The 20,152-nt window shown below is 51.9% G+C and overlaps 1 protein-coding gene across 4 annotated transcripts; it reads left to right on the top strand.

Annotated features, from left to right (window-relative positions):
- Positions 1 to 1,716: 1,716 nt before the first annotated feature.
- Positions 1,717 to 19,799, top strand: Nectin4 (nectin cell adhesion molecule 4). Of its 4 annotated transcripts, none has more exons than XM_037211251.1 (9): positions 1,718 to 2,342; positions 11,869 to 12,228; positions 13,569 to 13,859; positions 14,912 to 15,032; positions 16,138 to 16,286; positions 16,533 to 16,689; positions 17,078 to 17,153; positions 17,586 to 17,660; positions 18,056 to 19,799. In XM_037211251.1, exons 1-9 carry the CDS (start codon positions 2,267 to 2,269, stop codon positions 18,278 to 18,280), a joined length of 1,530 nt encoding a protein of 509 aa, XP_037067146.1. In that variant the 5' UTR covers positions 1,718 to 2,266; the 3' UTR covers positions 18,281 to 19,799. The 4 variants fall into 4 exon arrangements, with proteins under 4 accessions (XP_037067148.1, XP_037067146.1, XP_028715904.2 ...); XM_028860071.2 differs by having other exon boundaries at positions 1,719 to 2,342; positions 16,536 to 16,689; XM_037211253.1 differs by lacking the exon at positions 17,586 to 17,660 and having other exon boundaries at positions 1,717 to 2,342.
- Positions 19,800 to 20,152: the final 353 nt, after the last annotated feature.

Genomic DNA, 20,152 nt, shown 5'->3' with positions numbered 1-20,152 from the left:
CTAGCCTGACCCTCGAATCTGCCTCAGACCTGCAGGAAACAGCCCTTGAAGAAGAGGTCACTATCACAACCGCTGCTGAGAGGTGGGGTCCAGAGATGGGTCCACTCTACGGCAGTGTTAGAGTCCAGATTACAACCCCAGGTTCGGGATGGTAACATGATCACTTGAGATCTCTGCCTACTGACCCTGCCTCACCATCTTCTCCACACTGACGTTGGTCTATTCAGAAACGCAGGCCTTCATAAATAAAGCACTCAGTTCGCATTAGGGGTTGTGAACTGCCCTAGCATGGTTGACCGGACAAAATTATAATACGGGCTCGACTTTCCAGTACTTCATGGAAGACAGCTGCCATCCTTTCCCTCGGCTTAACAAGGTTACTGAATCTCTGTCATGCCACAGGCCTCAATCAATGGCTCTTGAATTAAAGCTTACAATTTAGTTAAGGAGATAAGATGTGCACAAATTACGAGTGCCCAAGCTATAATAAAGAGACTGGCAAAAGCTGAGGAAGGAGAGAAGAAAGGCTGATTTCAAGTGGGAGGAGCTGAGAGGGCTTCCTGGGAGATGTGGCGTTTGAGGTCAGTTTTGAGAGATGAGCAAGACTGACAGGTAAGGGGGACTGAGGAAGTGGCTCAGTGCTAGAGAGAGCTTGTATGCACAAAGCGCTGGGGCTAGGCCTCCACCTAAAATACAAACAAACACAAAAACCTGACCAGGTAGAGCTGGGAAATAGTCATCTTCCACATTAATAACCTCCCCCATTATTGATACTTTGTCCTTCCTTTCTGTGTTTCTGGACATGAGGGCTATGTAACCTCTATATTTTCTTTCCTTGGGTGTATCTCCACGTATATGTGTCTTTCAAAAATTATTATTGTTGTTGTTGCTTGAGGTAGAGCCTCATCTAGCCCAGGATAGCCCCGAACTCTATGTAGCTAAAACTGTCTTAGAATTCTTGATCCTCCTGCCTTCCCCTCCCGGGGCCTAGGACTGCAGATGTGCACCAGCATGTCTGGCTTTTACCTGTCTTTGAAATTCCAGTCTGCCAGAGGTCTCATCTCTCTCTTTCAGGGGGTCGATACACACCCCTTCTTCTGGCTCTCCAGCTGTCACTCGGTGGTTACTGGTAGTCACCCAAACCGGAAATATATGATCAGATGAGTATACGTGTTCTAGGAGTACAAGGATAGAGTGAAATCAATATCGTCCTTGCAGAGTCCAGGCACGTTGTCCTCCCCATGACCCTGGGGGGGACACACCATAGAGAAAAAGGAGAGCCCACCCCACCCCCCTCCTCAGGTTGTGCTGATGCTCTTTTAAAACTCCTGGCCAGGTGTTGAGTTATGGCGAGAAGGTTCTGAGAGGAAAACCAGGAATCCATAGAGCTAATTTCTTTTGTCTGTCCCCACACCTGTCCCATGCAGGGAGGAGCCGGAGGAAAGCAGTGAAGTTCTTTCTCAGGGGTCTCTGAACTAGCTTCCTGTTTCCAGAAAACCACTAGACTAACTTGACTGTTTTCTAGCAAGTCCATTCTCCAATGTAGGCCTTCTGAAGGATGAGGTAGGTGGGCCAGCAGGTCAGGGACCTCCTCAGTTCTCTGATTCTGTGGCACCAAAACTGAGCCCTTCAGGAAATTGAGGAACTTGTCAAGGACCCCAGGAAACAGCTGACCTGGCTGGCATATAAGAGCATTGGTTTCATTCTCACACACATCTGGTGCCTCCCTCTTTAAGACACCCAGGCCTCCTGTTCCACCCTCCTACTAGCCCCCCCCCCCCTCACAGCGCCGTCCATACCCTCACAGGTAAAGCCCCTGTTGCAGATGAGATCCCACTACCCGCACCCAGATCCTTCCCTTCTTCCCTCCCTCCCTGGCGCCCATTAGCTAGCCCAGGCCGTGGGGGCGGTGGCTGCGGAGTCTCCTCTCTGTGCCAGGCCCGGCCCCCGGAGACGCACCTGTTCTGACCTGCTTAGCAGGTTCCCAGGTTTCTGCCTTCGTTGTTGGCCACGGCGTGGGAAGCAGCTCTGGGGGAGCTCAGGGCTCCCCGATCACGGCTTCTTGGGGGTAGCCACGGCTGGGTGGGTAGAACTGGGGCCTGGGTCCCCTAGTGGAGACCCAAGTGGGACAGGCAGGTCCGTCAGTGCCTGGGGACTCCGTGACTTCCTGCCTTCTGGGTCAGAGCTTTACACAGCTCCAGAACCGGCTCCCAGGGAGAACTCCGTGGAACCTCAGAATCACTGGGCAGGTCTGCTTTTTCGGCCAATGCCCCTGTCCCTGGGAGCCGAGATGTGGGGCCCTGAAGCCTGGCTGCTGCTGTTGTTCCTGGCATCGTTTACAGGTAGGACTTGCCCGAACCGTCAGGGCTCTTGCTTCTGAGCCCTACCTGGCAGAGACAGACACACAAATACACACACACACACACACACACACACACACACACACACGCACGCAAACTCACACACGAACGCACCACATGCGCAAACCTTCCCTTTCACTGGACTCTAGATGAAGAAGACCATCTCTTTTTCCCGGTCATTCCACTTGCCATTAGTGGCCCCCAGAAGAAGCAATGTAGCTCTTTCTTCTTCAGTCCCCTCTGCCCCGAGGCCAAGCCATTGCATGTCTACAGTCCCTAATTGAACTACCTCTGCTAAAGTCTTGCTTGCCAAAGCCTCTGTGGGGACACACACACACACACACACACACACACACACACACACACACACACGCATGCATCCGTGCAGGTGGGCTGAAAGGTGGAACCCAGGACCCTGCTCACTCCAGGGCTTCCTGAAGGCTTTGTGGCCTAGCCCTCAGCTTCAGAACGGCCTCAACATTCACCAGGTGTAGGAAATGTGGTGTCTGGGGAGTAGTGGGCATTTCTGTCTCCTTCTCATCCCATGATAATATTCTGAGCAGCAGGATTGAGGTGCTCATTGAGGGATTACAGGAAAGCCAAGAAACTCCTCTTCCCCGGCCCCTCTCCTTCCCTGGCACACACACTAATGGGTGGAGAATAATGGTATGTGTTCCTTATATGATAGGGGGAGGTAAAGGGCCTTCTAGATGGGGTATGGACCACTTTTATTCACTTATTATCTCCATTTCCTCTGTTGAATGCCTCTACAGTACTTATACTTTCTGCCTGCCTAATATATTCAGAATGTATACAAATTATTGGAATGTATCATTTTTGAGAGCGAGAGAATATGTACACAGTGAGGCCAAAGTAGGGTGCCATTGGCTGTTTCTGGGGAAGGAGTGACCGAGAACTCTTTTTCCTTAGAAAGGCAGGGCCCTGTCTGCGAAGGACAGCAGGACCCTCAGCCCAAGAAGCAGTAGCAAGGGACTGTGGGTTGTCCAGCAGCACTCGGTGACTCTCCCCGCCCCACCCCCATTCTCCGCTGAAGTTCAAGAGGAGAACAAGGCGTAGATGCCTGGCCTGGCGGGATTCAAGGTTGCCCTCACTCTGGCCTTGTAACAGAAGGGTCAGCGGTCCACTCTCTAATCTCAGGATGCTGAGCTCCAAGCTCTGCCACCTGGCCTTACCCCCAACCCCTGCTCTTAATTCCCATCTAGGGTATAGCCCTTTTCACTTAAGTTTAAGACAAGAGGGCGGGGCCTCCTGCTGGGCCAGGGAACCCAAGAGACACTTTCCTGTAGAATCTACCCACACCTGAAGAATGGAGTCATGCTGTCTCAGGACTCAGGGTAGGATCAAAGAGATCACCACTCCAACTCCTTCATTTTACAGATGGGAAAACTAAGTAAGAGAAACAGATAGGCAGGTGAGATCTGCAAGATTGCTCAGTGTAAGAAGCAGAACCAGGGTTATTGTCATGGTCACCTGACTCCTTGTTGAAAAGAGAAAAAAAAAAAACAGCATAGTTGAGGGCATATGGTACTAGATGTTCGCAATACACTAGTGAGGATACCATTCCCGCCTTCCTTTTCCATGATGGGAAACTGTCCTTTCTAATAGAAGCCCAGAGAAGAGGGAAAGAACTGGCTGGAACACTCCCCCAGCCTTCACCCAGGTCTGAGAGAAGCTATGCTGAGGAGAAAAGCTGTCTCCAGCATTGCCCAGGAAGCTAGTAACTACTCCGATGTCGCTGTACTTCGGCCTGCACAGAGATGAAGGCCATTCCCAGGGACCCCTGGAAACTTGGACTACAGGGGGCCATAGCCCAAGGACTAGATAGTCCCATCACCTCCATCCATTCTGGCTCCCCTGTGTGTATGTATGGGCATCCCCTTAAAGGCCCTAGGAACCTAGACAAAATTTATGTCTCTCAGTGCCCCACAAATTTGGAAATCAGGAGCCTTGAGCTGTGATCCCATTTCTTCCATTAATTTGTTAGGTACTTTTGAACAGCTAAGAGACTCTACTTCAGGAGGCCAAGAAGGACTGGATGGTCTCTGCAGACCTCTTGACCCTGAACTACTAGGCTTCTGTGATTGACTGTCCAGCTCCTGGCTTGAAGGGGAGTGTTTGTGGAAGAACTGATCAGTCTCCCTGTGGCCTAGAGGACCCTTCCCAAAGACGCAGCCTTCCTGGCCCAATTGCAAAGTGACACCTGCCCCCCAACTCCAGGGCCATTAGAGCACCGAGCCCTAGGGCCCTGCCCCACCCCTGACAGGGAGAGGAGCCCAGGCTTGGGAGGCGCCTCCAACACCACAGCTCTTTGTTTCTCCTTAATGGGATGAGTTTCCGGGTGAGGTCCCATCCTCCCCCCCGCCCCCCCATCTCTTGCCCCGGGGCTGAGGGGCCTGAATCTGCAAACTACTTTCCAATAGGATCCCGGGGTGTCTAACTCTTTGGGTCCTGCAGGACCTGGGCATACGCTGTTGTGTGTGAGTCTTCTGAAGGTTAGGATCAACTTTTTGCTGAAATTAATTTCCTAGAAAGGGAGGGGCCCCATCCCTGCTTTTCTACTCCCGATGACAGAGGTGGGCAGGCCCTTTCCTGTAGGACCTACCCAAACCCAGAGAAGCCAGAAAGGGAGGTTTGCTTCCCCGCCCAAGTGTGGAGAGCTAGGAGAATCCCAGGGAAGCCCTTGGCCCCGGTGACCCTGGTTCCGTCCAGGTGTTTTCTAGTGACGCAGCCGGAGTGGCGAGACCCCAGCTCCAGAACCGGCAGTGAGGAGTTTCGTGGGCACAGCCCGCTCTTCTAGAGCAAAGCCTCAGAATCTGGGGGTCCTCAGGCAAAGCGAAGGGGTGCGAGCCACTGAGGGGAAGCAAGCCTGGAAGGAGAGAATGCCTGCATAACCTAGTCTCCAAAACTTACCCTGGCAGAGAAGGGATGGAAATGAAAAGTGGGGAACTGAGTCAGGAGCACAGAGAGCAGAGAAACTTTGGGGTCTAGAACTGGGAACAGAATCTAAAGCAATTGCATTTTAAGTGGGGAGTCACCCACCTGTTTTCTGGAGGAGAATGGGGGCACAATTCTTTCACTGGAACAGGCACCAACATGGCGCCTGTGGCCTGAGGAGCCGTTCCCATGGCTTTCTGTGCCAACCCCACCCCCAACACATCTCTCTAAAACTGTTCTGAAGGCTAATGTTGGGGCTGTGATGTGAAATGAGGCAGAGCTAGCCACAATGGAGGAGGGGGTGGGCAGAATTGGGAGGGGGGGAGACTAGATCTCGGGCGTTTGAGAGAAGTTGAATTCTAGGTCTCCCACCCACAGTGGTGACTCAGCAGGGCTCAGACTCTGGCTCCGGGGGGTTTAGGGGACTTATCTGTGCTGAGAGCTGTGTCTAAGGCAGAGCTGACTGCCTCGTGAACTGCCCTCCCCATGGTTCTTCTTTCCCTGTTACTTCTGTGGCTCCCCTCCCTAGACACTAATCTGTGGGTGGGCGCTTTGCCCAGCTTGGGAAGCTCTCGTTAAGCTGGGGGGCTTAGGAAAAGTGGGGGGTAAGCGAGAGAGGTGGGTGAAGGTGGAGGGAAAGGTTTTGGTTTCCAAAGTTCTCAATTCCAAGGCCAAGGTTATGGGCACGGGAAGGACCAAAATGGTTCTTGCTTTGTTTGCATCACTTGTCCTGGGTGGATGGAGGTCTATAGACACTTCCCTCTCCTGTCTTTTCTTCCCTCAAGCTAACACATCTATGCCAGCCTTCTCTGGTGACGCTGGTGAAGGGAGGCAAGAGTTAACAAAAAAGAATGAGACCCTAGACAGCTTGGACCCCTCCCCCTTGCCCCAGGCAGATTCCCGTCCCCTTCCCCCCCCAAGCTGCTTCCCACCAAACCTGCACCAGACAGCCCTTACCCCAGGCCTAGAGCCAGAGCTGGTTTTTCTGGTGGTGGCAAGCAACAAAACCCTGACAGAGATTCCCAGGGAAGAATCTATGCTTGGGGGGCCAGAAGTACTGGGGGGCCCAGGGGTGTGGCCAGAGGGGGTAGAAAGGGTGGGAGTCCTTTTGTAGGAACCCAAAGAGCAAGAGAGAGGGAGCCTTTGTTTTGTTTGTCAGGGAGGCTTGGTGGCAATTTCCCATCACCTGGAGGGACAGTGACCTCATCTCTGGTTACCTCCACCTTGCACCTGAGATGAATCTGCCCTGAAGTCTTGGGGTGAGATGGGGAGAAAAGCCAGGGGCAACATTCGAATGGGCAAAAGCCCAGAGCCACACACTGACCAAATGCAGCTGAGCCAGACATGCGGAAGCCAAGATAAACGACATCAAAATATTTACTATGTGTGCGGAGTTCCGCAGGATGGGAATGTGGACTGTGTGTTCAGAGGGTGAGATTTATATGTAATGGTGCATATATATATATATATATGTTCGTCTGCTAACACATAGCTCTTCCCTCTGGATGTTAGGATGTGTATTTCCCCGAAGAGAAACATGAACACATACATGTGTGAAACATGCAAGAAACATACAAGAAAATAGCTTCACATGCGCATAATAGAAAACTGGCCTAGCCCTCATCCAAAGATACCACAGACATTCAGACACAGAAGGCAGGCAGTTATCCCCTGTCACACAGACCCACCTCTGGGACCCCCTATGTGTATATATCCTTTCATGCACCAGCAGAAGATGCTGATGGATAAAAGTCCCTCAAAAGAAAAGATCTTGTTCGCAAATATGTTACTATGGCTGAGTATCTGCAAAGGCCAGCCTCAGTTTCCCCTTTTGAGCTCAGGAGGCCAAGCCTTATACAGAAAGGAAAGCTGGAGCCAAGGAACAGAGTAGGGTGTAGTCAGTTAGCCCAAGCCAGGAATGGAGGACCTGTCTGGGAGCGGGCGGGGTACACAAAGGGCAGGGCCCCAAAGAGGCCTGAGGGGGGCTGGCCAGGGGTGGGGGAGGCTGAGGGCAGGGATCCCGTCTGGCCAGTTGGGCCTGTTCTCTCCCTTGCGCAAGGTGGTGGTGGTGGCTGTGGCTAGGCCTGCTGCTGTGTGGCAGCTTCTGAGTCACTAAGGCTCCTGACCAGCGTCCTGCTGCTCCTGGAGAGGAGAGGTGGGGAAGAGTCGGGAGGGAGGAGAGGAGTGCCCGAGAAGCTAGAGGCCACCAGCCTCAGCAAACACCATGCAGCAGCAGAAGGGTCTGTGGGGCATGGCCTGGCCTGGCTACTACATGCCCATAAGGTGACCTCACCAGGCAGGCGGTGTGTCTCCTTCAGTCTGGTGACATCATCATGCTGACGCCAGGCAGGCACTGGGTGGGGGAGAGGAGGAGACAATCCTGGCCTGCCCTGGCTTGGAAGCCTGGGTTCCCGGGTCCATTTAGCTCAGGACAAGGATACTTGGGCCCAAGTTCTCTTAACTCATCTCTTTATTTAGAAGATGAACTGAAGACCATTGGAAGCGGGGATGCCTCAGCCTGAGATACTTCTACTAAATAGTGGCTTTAGGACAGTGTGGGTTTCATAGGAACAATTCCAAAGGAACTTTTGAGGATATTGGACTCATGGGTTAGGGACATTGAGGATGGAGACTCAGGCATGTGATGAGTACCAATTCTTTTTTTTTATTTTTTTATTTTTCTTCGAGACAGGGTTTCTCTGTATAGCTTTGGAGCCTGTCCTAGAACTTGCTCTGTAGACCAGGCTGGCCTCAAACTCAGAGATCCACCTGCCTCTGCCTCACAAGTGCTGGGATTAAAGGCGTGCGCCACCACTGCCCGGCGGGTACCCAATTCTTACTGTGCCCTAAGGAGGTATTTTGGGGGATAGCATATATAGGATTTGTGGTGGGGGCGGGGCCAGTCTAGGGATGAAGATGGAAATATACAGGCTTGAGAGATGGCAGTTAAGAGCACTTGTTCTTGCAAAGGACCTAGGTTCAATTCCCAGCACCCACATGGCAGCTAACAGCCACCTGTAACTCCAGTTCCAAGAAATCTGATGCTCTCTTCTAACTACATGGGCACCAGGCGCATAGTATACATATATGCAAGAAAACATTCATACACATAAAATAAAAATAAATAAAAAAGTAAAAATTTAAGGATGGAAATATGGGATCTGATAGTGTCACAGAAATAATCTTTGGAAGGATTCGTGTCTCCTAGTGGGGGCAGGGCTTAGAGTCCCCGTGACCTGCACTCCACATTATTGTGACTTACATCTGTGTTAGTGTTTTGCAGCAGAGTGAGCTGGAGAGTCCATACCGCACCCCACCCCCAGCCTTCTTTGACAACCTTGCTCCCTTTGGTGCTAGGAGGAGGTACCTGGGAGGGGTGCAAGTGGTTAGCTGGACTCCCAGGCTGGGCTGGGTGGGACCAATGTCAGCTTAGGCAGGTCAGGGCCCTGGTATCTGGCCCTGCAGGTCTGTCCCGTCCAGTCTGGGGCCCTCCCAACTCCCAGCAGCAGCAGCCTTCCCTCTGCTCCTTCAGGGCCACAAGACCCATCCAGTTGTCTCACCGGAACCCTCTGCCCTAGTCCAAGCTTCATTTCCTCACTACATGCTGCCCATCTCCATCCCCTTCCTCCTCTGTCTGGTCCAGAGATGCTCCCTTTGCCAGTGAATTCAGACAGCCAGTTGATCTTACCCCACCCCAAGATTGCCATGCCAACACTTCCCCGGCCTAGTCCATCTAAGGGACTGTGCATGCCTCTTGACTCTACTTTCTTTCTGCCACCTATCTCTTTCATGCATCTGTTCATCCATTTGTATGTTCTTTTTGTTTTTGAGAGGAGGGGATTGAGACCTTGTCTACCTGTTGCCCAGGATGGCCTTGAACCCAAGATCTTCTTGCCTGAGCCTCCCCAAGTGTGTTGGGATTAGAGGTATGGGCTACCATGCCTGGCTTCATTCATTCATTCATTCAGCCAGTCAATAAACACTCATTCAAGGTCCAATTATGTGACAGGAAGGAGACCACATACCACTGACTGAGCATGAAATCAGAAACCATGTTTTTAATATGTGATACACGACCCTGTTTTGACTCTTATGGAGCTCAACGCCTTGGGAAAGGAGAGCAGCAAGAAAATAGGAAGTCTAATCTATAGGTTAAAGTGCTATGATTGGAGTTAAAGCAGAATGCTGGGGAAGCCAGGGGCAGGGCACCTGAAGCTGCCTGAGGTGGGGCAGGGAGGGAGGGAGGGAGGACTCAGGAGGAAATGATGCCTAAGCAGAGTCCTGAGGCATGAGTAGGAGTTCTCCAGACAGTGATGAGTAGGAGCAACCAGACACTGGGAGGTGAACATTCCAGGCAGGGGTACAGTGTGAGCAAAGGAGACAGACAACAGGGTGTGGGGTACCGGTAAGAGGCAAGGGCCACAAAGAGTTGGATGTTCTAAGCTGGAGCCCTTGCCATCCCACTCTTCTGCCCTGGCCCAGCCCCTAGCCCTGGGTTTTGTTTATTTTTTTCATAACCATAGGCCTTTCCAGGCACAACCTCCTTTATAAGTTACTCGTCCCAGACATCCAGTTATCTTTGAGTCTTTCCTGTTTCTCACCTCTCTCTAGTCAGTAACCACCACCACCACCCCCAATGTCCCTTTTATCTGCCCAGTACCACCTTGCCAGGGATGCGGCTATGGCCTCATGGTATCTACCTTAGTCTCCTTCCATGACCTGTTTTCTGGTCAGACTGCATGTTGTCACCTGCTTTGTGCCACTTGCTGGCTAGGGAAGCTTTGGTGACTCTCCATTTCCTCTTGACCAAATTTGAATTCCTTTTCCTGGCAATGGGCAGTCTTGGGCTCTTTGGACCCACCTAGCCCAGCTATATTTTCCACTGCTGCTCAACACACACACCCTACCTTAGGCTGGGTCCTCTTCTCTTTGCTTCCTGAACCAGCAGCCAGGCTCCCCACTTCCTTAGTGATTGCTTACCTTGACCTGTATCTATAATGCCTTTCTAGGTGTCCCGGGCCTCCTGATCCCACCCAACTCATACATGAAGCCCTCCCTATGACTCCCACATCCCTCAAACAACTTACGACAAGTCATCAAACACTAAACCAGAAACCACCATTGCAAGTCAGGTGTGATGGTGCATCCAGAAATCCAAGCACTCTGGAGGCTAGGACAGGAGAACAGTGAGTTTGAAGTCAGCTTGGCAGGCTACATAGTTAGACACTGTCTTTAAAAGAAAGAGGAGGGGCTGGAGAGATGGCTCAGTGGTTAAGAGCACTGGCTGCTCTTCCAGAGGAGCCAGGTTCAATTCCCAGCACCCACATGGCAGCTAACAACTGTCTGTAACTCCAGTTCCCTGGGATCTGATGTCTTCACACCAATGCACATTAAATAAAGTTAAGTAAATTATAAAGAGAGAGGGGGGGAGAGGAGGAGGAGGACAGAGAGAGAGAGAGAGAGAGAGAGAGAGAGAGAGACAGAGAGAGAGAGAGAGACAGAGAAAAGAAATTATCATTGCATGATTCCACACCTGTCTATTAGTAGATCGATGATTGATAGATATCTAGATATCTAGATAGATAGATAGATAGATATCTAGATAGATAGATAGATAGATGTCTACCATTTGAATTTCTTCCTCCTAAACAGACCTTGAGTTCCAGGAGGGCAGGAAATGGATCTTTATTTGCCAATAAGGTTATGTAATAGACAAATCTAATTTCAAAATTTCCAAATGCTTCATACAGCTGCTCATCGATTATCAAAACACGAGTCCTTCATCCCTGGTCCTGTGATTCTGGCTCAACCTTCTGACACAGTTGCTGTGTGCCTGCCCTGACCTCATCTCTCCAGGCCCCTGACCTGGGGGCCCTTTCTGTCTTCAGTGACTTGCTGGTTCCTGCCCCTAAACCTCAGTTCATGCCATTCCTCCCACATGGAATACCTCCTTCTCTCTGGGAATCCAGGCCTCTCATCTTCAAGCCATGTGAAAAATGTTCCCAAGGGCCTGTCAGGATGGACGTTAGCCTCCCCAAATGTCCCATTCCAGGCACCAAACGTTCTCAACCTTTTCAGTTGCTCCTCACCGTTCTTTCCCAAAGCATTCACTTTTACTTTCACCCCACTTGGTAGATTGGGCCTCCTGTGAAATTCGTCCCTGGTTTCCTGGTTCTATGTGCAGAGAGAGATTCCATTTCCTGGAAGGTTGTGAGCTCCTTGAGGCCAGGAGCTATGTCTCTGGTCCTGTTAGGGTTTCTTTGCTCAAATAGAATCCTAGGCTGCAAAAGGGTGAGTCTTCCATAAATCATCTCTGTGGCCTTAGGCAAGCGGCTTCCCTCTGGATCTCAGCTTCCTTCTCTGTTACATGGCGATAATAACGCCTACCTCTTGGGAATGTTGTGTGGATCTAATGAGGTAATGGACTGAATGCGCTTCGCAAGCACAAAACCGCTCCAGTTCCGGCTGCCTTTGCTGTCATTATCATTTTGATTGCGGTCCCTTGGTTCTGGCAACCCCCCTCAGCCTGACGGCTTTTGTCTGCCCCCTGCAGGCCGATGCCCCGCGGGTGAGCTGGAGACCTCGGACTTAGTGACAGTGGTGCTGGGCCAGGACGCAAAACTGCCCTGCTTCTACCGAGGGGATCCGGATGAGCAGGTGGGGCAAGTGGCATGGGCTCGGGTGGACCCAAACGAGGGCCCCCGGGAGCTGGCCCTACTGCACTCCAAATACGGGCTTCATGTGAGCCCCGCCTATGAGGACCGCGTGGAGCAACCACCGCCCCCACGAGACCCTCTGGACGGCTCCGTGCTCCTGCGCAACGCTGTGCAAGCTGATGAGGGCGAGTATGAATGCCGAGTCAGCACCTTCCCGGCCGGCAGCTTCCAGGCACGGATGCGGCTCCGTGTTCTGGGTAAGCAGCGCCAGCTAGGCGTGATCAGGATGGGGGCGGGGGGGGGGGCGGGGAGGAGACAGGACGGGACTGCAGAGATGATGGGCAGAGGCAGAACAGGCAGACATGAAAGATAAGGCCCCCGTAGGTGAGGGAGGATTACCCAGCCCCTCCCACCCAATCCATAAATTCTCTCCAAAAGCCGCCAAAGCTGGGGAATAATATATATTTTAGGAAGCTGTCCTTCTGACGGCCCGAATTTTACCCTGCACACCTTTGTCCTTTTGGAGCAGTATAGCATGGACTTAACTCTTCTGAACAGCTTTTCAAAGAGCTGAAAACCTCTGCCAGACTCCACTTAAAGGCCCTCTTTTCCAAGCTGCCCTTTACTGATTCTACAGAAGACATCAACGCAAAGCCTTCTTCATCATCCTAAGCGCTTTGGTTTTAAAATGCGGGAGTCCCAAATGTGGACATGAGGCCCAGCTGGGATGTGGCTGTATGTGAGCAGGGGGGTTAATACAGTCCTTGATTGGGCCTTCAGTGAATGTCGTCTAAGACCACATTGACGTTTTAAACTACTCCCTCGAACCCATGGGCAGAGGTGCTGGTCAACTGGACCCATGGTTAAATTGTCTTTTCAATTTTGTGCTTGGGCTGTTTTGAAGCCAGAAGTAAAAACAAACACACAAATAAATTCTGCTTTGGGCTATTTTGAAGGTAAAAATAAGAGCCTTTATGGTTTTGCTTTGGGTAGAGATTAGTAACATAAGCCTTGGAGGGAACAAAACAACACAAAACCTGAGTGTAAAAAAAAGCTGGGCATAGTGATACATATAAATACTTACGCTGCTCCAGAAGCTGAGTCAGGAGGATGGAGAATTTGAGGCCAACACACACACCCCAAAACAAAATCTGTGACTCTAGGCTTTGTCACTTAAGAGCTGACGACCTGGAACAAATCAGTGAGTCTCCCTGAGCTTTGCTTTCCTCATCTGAAGAACAGGCATAATCATACCCACCTCACAAGTTTGTTAGCAGAATTAAATGAGATAATGTATGCAAAATATTTAGCATAATAGTTGGCACATAGTAAGTAGTGGTTATTATTGTTATTATTACACAGATAGTATCTAATTAGTTCTAAAACTATTTTTATTTTTTTTAAATGACCTATGCTCATAGTAAAAAATTCTAATAGTGAAGAAAGATGTAAAGACACTTGAAGTTACACCACTGATCTGGCACTTTTATTGGTAAGATAAGAAAGGGGGACTGGAGTGTGCAACTGTGTAAGACTGAGAGAGGCCTCCTGGCCACAACTGTGCGGCTCTTTCATCACCCCTTCCCCCCATCCACAGTGCCTCCCCTGCCTTCACTGAATCCTGGCCCACCCCTGGAGGAGGGCCAAGGCCTGACACTGGCGGCCTCTTGCACCGCGGAGGGCAGCCCAGCTCCCAGTGTGACCTGGGACACCGAGGTCAAAGGCACACAGTCCAGCCGCTCCTTCAAGCACACCCGCTCAGCAGCTGTCACTTCAGAATTTCACCTGGTGCCTAGCCGAAGCATGAATGGGCAGCCACTGACCTGTGTGGTGTCTCACCCTGGCCTGCTCCAGGACCAGAGAATCACCCTCACCCTCCAAGTGGCCTGTGAGTATTGGGATATAGGGGTAAGATATTCCTATGTATCCCTACGTTCTGAAAATAGTAATAAGACACTAGGACCCTGAACCATGCCAGGAGGGTCAGCCTGAGTCCCGGAGTCCACAGTCTAATCCAAAGACAGAAGACTTGGGGGCCAACCTAGATGTCCTGGGAAAATCACTGGGGTTTCTGTAAGCCTTTGTTTGTTTGGTTGGCTAGTGTTTTGTTTTGTTTTGAGACAGGGTTTCCCTGTGTAGCCCTGAAACTAGTTCTGTGGATCAGACTGGCCTCAAACTCACAGAGATCCCCCTGCCTCTGCTGGGATTAAAGGTGTGTGCCATCGCCACCTGGTGTCTCTGTGAGCTTTATAGAAGAGACTGCCTTGTTTTTACAGTGTTGATGGGAGAATAAAATATAAATACAGAAGTGAAGGTGTTTGCAAAATATACGGTTTAGGGTTTGGAGATGGGCTTGGGACAAGCCCCGATTCCACTATTTACCAACAGGTGTTTAATCTTGTTAGACTTCATTTTCTTCTAATGACTGTAATCATACCAACTTTACCCGATTTTGATGAGAATTAGCATCCATGAATGCAAAGCATCTCCCAGATTTTAAATCCTACAAGGGTTCAGGAAATGATAGTGTGTTCCCAGCATTAGACTTCAAGCCCAGACTTCACTATCATCTGACACAAAGGAGGAAATCAACAAATGTTTGTTAGAGAAATGGACAAACTGGTGGGTTGTCAGGCATTTAGTGAGCTCCTGCTCTGTGAGTAGCACTATGCTAAGACGCCACGGAAGATCCAGGAAGAGTGTGGAACTCCATCACCTCAAGGGACATGCGGGCTCAAGGCACAGGTCAAGCAAAATAGACTCTGAGCTTGGGTGTGTGTGTGTGTGTGTGTGTGTGTGTGTGTGTGTGTATGTGTGTGTGTGTGGCCAGGAGCTGTGGGTGAGGGTAAAGGAAGGCTGTTCCAGCCGGGCAAGAGGGCCTTCAAAGAATCATGGCTTAAGGCCTCTTCCCATTCTTCCTCTTGCTTCCTCCCACTCCAGTCCTTGCAGAGGCCTCTGTGAGAGGCCTGGAGGACCAGAACTTGTGGCATGTTGGCCGAGAAGGAGCTACACTCAAGTGCCTGAGTGAAGGACAGCCCCCTCCCTCGTACAACTGGACACGGTAAGGGTCTATACTTGGAGAAAGGAAGGCCTAGCTTGGGGCTATCATCCTTTTCTTTTATCATGTGCTAGGACCACATATTCTGAACCCTAGATAAGTTAGGGCATATGTTCAGACCAATATAAAAATATGCATAGTCGCTGGGCGGCGGCGGTGGCGGCGGCGGCGGCGGCGGCGGCACACTCCTTTAATCCCAGCACTCAGGAGGCAGAGGCAGGTGGATCTTTGTGAGTTCAAGGCCAGCCTGGTCTACAGAGTGAAATCCAGGACAGGCACCAAAACTACACAGAGAAACCCTGTCTCAAAAAACCAAAAAAATCCATAGTCAGTAAATATTACTAGCTTGTTCTAGGGAATGTGTGGATGTGTGGTTACCCATAGGGAATACGTAGCTATCTTCTTGGCTTCCCCCTCCAACTCTAAACTATGAAATATAACTTAGTAAATATTAATCTTTTACGTATTTGTGAGTGCTAAAAGCCCATGAGACAAAAAGACAGCGGACTATAACTACTGTTATACCAACGCTGCTTGTAACAATGTTGCCAGCACCTCAGAGACTCCCACCCACTTCCACCAGCTCTTTCAAGAGTTCAGAGCATTGGAAAGGGGTGGGTGGGACACCCATGTGTGTGAGCCTATGACAGGCATGTCCTTACATGTGGACATGTGAATGACACATGTGGCCTTGTGCCTGGGGCTAGGTTTGTTTACTCCACCATGCAATATCATAGCTGTTGGAGCATGCAGTCACAGTTTCCAAGTACCTCTGAGCCCAGCTAGGAGTGGAGTGTCCTGTTGTGTGGACTTGGTAGCATGTATACCTGTTACCTGGTGCTGGATGACGTGATGCCTGTGGGAGCATGTGGGATGGCACGCGTGTGGATCTTCCCCAAGTGTGTGTGGGGGTGCCCGGGTCAGGCTGGGCGGCAGGGAGAAAGGGCCTCTGCCTAGACCTGCCTGGGGTAGGGAGGGGCACCGTGGGAACAGCCTGAGGCTCTGGATGACGTCATGGGGGAAGGGGATGAAGAGCTGCCTGGGCACGCTGGGTGGTGGCAGCCTTAGCCTGCCCCAGCCAGCACCCTTCAGCTTCCCTGTCCTTCAGGCTGGATGGACCTCTGCCGAGTGGGGTGCGAGCAAAAGGGGACACTCTGGGCTTTCCCCGACTGGCTCCTGAGCACAGTGGCATCTACGTCTGCCATGTCAGCAATGAACTTTCTTCGAGGGATTCTCAGGTCACCGTGGAAGTTCTTGGTAAGCACAGTGGTTGGGGGGACAAAGACAGGGATGCTGAGTTCAGAGCTGGGGGTGGGCAACAGGAAGCAAGACAGAGAAAGAAATGGGAAAGAATGTCTTGGGAGATATTATATTTTGGAGAGAGTTAAGCTGAGTGGGTAGCTGTGGATGTGTTCTGTGAGGATACTCATTGGGTAGCAAGGGGATCTGGGGTGGCTCCAGAAAGGATCTGGGCACGTGCCTCAGACACTGGCCTGTCTCCAGCAGACCCTCAAGATCCAGGGAAGCAAGTGGACCTCGTGTCGGCCTCAGTGGTGGTGGTGGGTGTGATCGCTGCGCTCTTGTTCTGCCTCCTGGTGGTGGTGGTGGTCCTCATGTCGCGGTATCACCGGCGGAAAGCACAGCAGATGACCCAGAAATAGTGAGTACTGGCTACACCGGGTGGGTGGACGCGAGCTGAGGACAGAGATGGGTGAAGCAGGAGGTGAACAGAGGAGAAAGGACACTGGGTCCCCGAGATGGGCAAAGTCTTTGGGGACGTGAGGAAAGCCCGGGACCTGGACCACAGCTGGATGAGGAGACATGTGCCAGAGAGAAGCACACATCCGCATTCCCCAGGTATCATCTACTCTGCACACTTCAGCGCTATGTGGCACACCCACGCGTTGCAGCCACGCTGTCATCTGCAGCCACATACTCAGTGGTAGGCATAGTTGGGCAGTCACCTTACACAGGCTCAGCCAGGCTAGGCTCACCTTAGGGGGCTGTCACACTGCTCTCAGTTCCTGACGAGAGGATGTCTTCCCCAGTGAGGAGGAGCTGACTTTGACCAGGGAGAACTCCATCCGGAGGCTGCATTCCCACCATTCGGACCCTAGGAGCCAGGTGTGTGCTAAGGTTGGGTGCATGCGTGGGGCGTGGGCACGCAGGTTTGCTTGGGTCTGGGCTCCTCTGTAGATAAGAGCATAGCCCCGTGCCAGGTCTGGCTGCTTCCTCATAGCTGGAGCTGAGCTGAGGCTGGGGTATTAGCCGGGGATTGATGCTCTGGGGCTGCCAGGACTCCTCCTTGCAAGGCCCTCTAGCTCTGGGTTGGGGGGCTGCTCTGAGAATCCACCACCAGTGCTGGTTCCAGGGTGGGTTTGGGGGAGTCAGCGAGGGAAGGAGGATGTTTGTGTCAGAGACACGTGGACCTAGGGGTTGGGGGGGACAGGCGATCAGGGAGGAGGCCGAGGCCGGTGGAGCAAGAGAGAGGTGAAAAGGCTGGGGGAGGAGGCTGAGCCCTCTTCTAACTCCTCCCCTGTGTCTGGGCCCCTGCAGCCGGAGGAGAGTGTAGGGCTGAGAGCCGAGGGCCACCCTGATAGTCTCAAGGACAACAGTAGCTGCTCTGTGATGGTGAGGCCCCCCGGCCCCACCGGTGTCCCCAACACTCTCCTCAGGCCCCTCTCCTGGCCCCGATGTGGTGTGACAGCAGCCCCCCTAGCCCAGTCCCTGCATCTCATCCCTGGCTCACATGCAAGCCCCGCCCCCCGTCCCCGCCCCCCCGTCCCCGTCCCCCCTCCCACTGCTATGCCTCTGTTCTCTGCCTCCCCGTCCCTATGTACAACACTTGCTCTTGCCCTCCCCACCCCCAAATTTCCAAGCCCCATGCCTCTGGGACAGCCGTTCCGCGTGCGTGCGTGCGTGCGTGCTTTACCTGACCTCGGACCCCATCACAACCCAGCCCTACCCTACCGCATCTGCCTGTTTGATCTTGACTCCCGACTTCCGCCTCTGTCCTTGGTCTCCAGAGTGAAGAGCCAGAGGGCCGTAGTTACTCCACGCTGACCACCGTGAGGGAGATAGAAACACAGACAGAACTGCTGTCTCCAGGCTCTGGGAGGACAGACGACGAGGAGGATCAGGATGAAGGCATCAAACAGGCCATGAACCATTTTGTTCAGGAGAATGGGACCCTGAGGGCCAAACCCACAGGCAACGGCATCTACATCAACGGGCGAGGGCACCTGGTCTGACCCAGGTCGGCCTCCCTCCCCAGGCCTGGTTTCTTCTGCTTCCGTGGGGGATTTCAACTCTTCTAAGGGGAACCCTCCTCAAACGCCTGCATTTCTTTAGGAAGATACTTCCCAGCCCACTGACTGCTCCACTTTGACCTCCACTCCTTCTGTTCATCAGGAGGGCTCCACTGGTTGAGTGCCTCCCATCATTGTGTGTAGGTCATTTGTGTGTGTGTGTGTGTGTGTGTGTGTGTGTGTGTGTGTGTGTGTGTGTAAGCATTCATGGCACTCCATTGTATTTGCACAGAGGGGTGATTGTCCATGGTGCCTGGTGTGCATTGTGATGTCATGTTGAGAGTCCAAGTGAATGGTATGTGTGACTCGGGCTTCGTGGCTGTGTGCAGAGCATGGCCAGGGTGTGGCTTGTGAGCAGTTGCGTCTCATGTGTGACCTCTGCCTGCAGATGCAGGTATTTTCCTCCGACCCCAGAGCAGTATTAGTGATGCAGAGGTTGGAAGTGAGAGGTGGAGACTATGGGCCAGATCCAGGTGTGCGGGCACAGCTGGAGCTCGAATCTGACCTCCAGAGTGGGGGAGCTGTGTTCCCACACTCTGGGAGCAAGTGTGAAGCAGACGTCCAGGGGTCTGTCAGAGGCTTGAACTGTGGCAGAAGCCCTCTGCCCTCTGGTGGCCTGTGTGCCTGCTGCATGTACATACCTTCTGTAAACCAACCTCCGAGGGAACCTCTGGAGTTCGGTTCAGACTCCCTCAGTAAGAGAAAAAGACACTTAAAAACAAACCAACAAAACCCTTTTTGAATTAGGAGCATGCTTTTTTACTGGGCTTGTTTAAGCAAGGACAACCCACATAGGCATTCAACAAGACTGTTGAGCAAACCCCACAGCAGGGGCTAATTCCTATGGTTCTGGAAAGTTCTCCTCCTAGGGCACTTTCACCCAAAGAGGCTCTGGAGAGGAAGTGGGCAGCTGCCGGAGTCTGGAACCAGTGATGTGAGATATAAACACTGGGAAAGGAGAATAGAGATGGGGTGCTTGGCTCCCTTGGCCCCTCAAACCTTCCCCTGGTTGTATCTGCAGTTATGTATGCCTTCATGGAGTTGGGACGTGGTGTCGAGGGCCCCGGGTTCAGTTGTGTAGAGGGCAGAGGGTAGCGAGGGAAGGTGGAAGTCCTGGTGAGGAGAAAGAGCTGCTGTGGGTGAAGGGTGTCAGTAGCTCCTTCCCCAGGGTCTCCTGAGTCATTAATTTGGGGCTCTTCTGGCACTTTCTATGTGTGGGGCCTGGGGTTACATGTTTTTCTTTAGCCTGCTCAAACATACTCAGCCAGAATACTGAGATTTAGTATCCAAACCCTGTGCGGCCTGACATCTGGTCTAAAGGAGAGGCTTTCATCCTATTCCCAAGCAACCCAGGACTTGTGGACCCCGAGGATCTGGGGTCCTAGTGTGTATATTTCATGTAAATATATGTATATTTGTACATAAAATGATATTCTGTTTTTAAATAAACAGATAAAACTTTTTCTGTGTGGTTCCTGTCTTGCCCCTTAATCTGGGTAAGTCACAAGTGCCATGCACTGAGTCTCAATGTCATCCTTCCTTTGCTCCCAGACAGGGTGAGGACTCAGATACTTGCAGCTAAGAAGGGAGCAAATGGCTTTCAAAATACTTTCAGCCATTTCTGAGTGCCCTCAGGTAGGAGAGTGTGGACAGGACCTTCTTCAGGGGAAGCCGGTCGGCCTTCATCGGCCTTCGTTTGCAACGTGTTTCGAATTTGAGTGTACTGGAAACTTCCAGCAGCTGTGTGGGGTGGACAGCCATGCACCGTTTTACAGACAAAGAAACTGAAACCCCAAAAGCCAGCTGGTCTGTGTC

Source organism: Peromyscus leucopus, chromosome 15, assembly GCF_004664715.2.
Source record: "Peromyscus leucopus breed LL Stock chromosome 15, UCI_PerLeu_2.1, whole genome shotgun sequence".
Classification (NCBI taxonomy): Eukaryota; Metazoa; Chordata; class Mammalia; order Rodentia; family Cricetidae; genus Peromyscus; species Peromyscus leucopus.
The sequence above is the reverse complement of the archived record's forward strand: the minus strand, read 5'-3'. Positions and strand labels throughout refer to the sequence as shown.

Excerpts from the sequence above, each read along its gene's own strand:
- Nectin4 (XM_037211251.1), top strand. The coding sequence starts at position 2,267 with ATGCCCCTGTCCCTGGGAGCCGAGATGTGGGGCCCTGAAGCCTGGCTG. Across the intron at positions 2,343-11,868 it reads GTTCCTGGCATCGTTTACAG|GCCGATGCCCCGCGGGTGAG; the intron begins GTAGGACTTGCC and ends TGCCCCCTGCAG. Across the intron at positions 13,860-14,911 it reads CCTCACCCTCCAAGTGGCCT|TCCTTGCAGAGGCCTCTGTG; the intron begins GTGAGTATTGGG and ends CTCCCACTCCAG.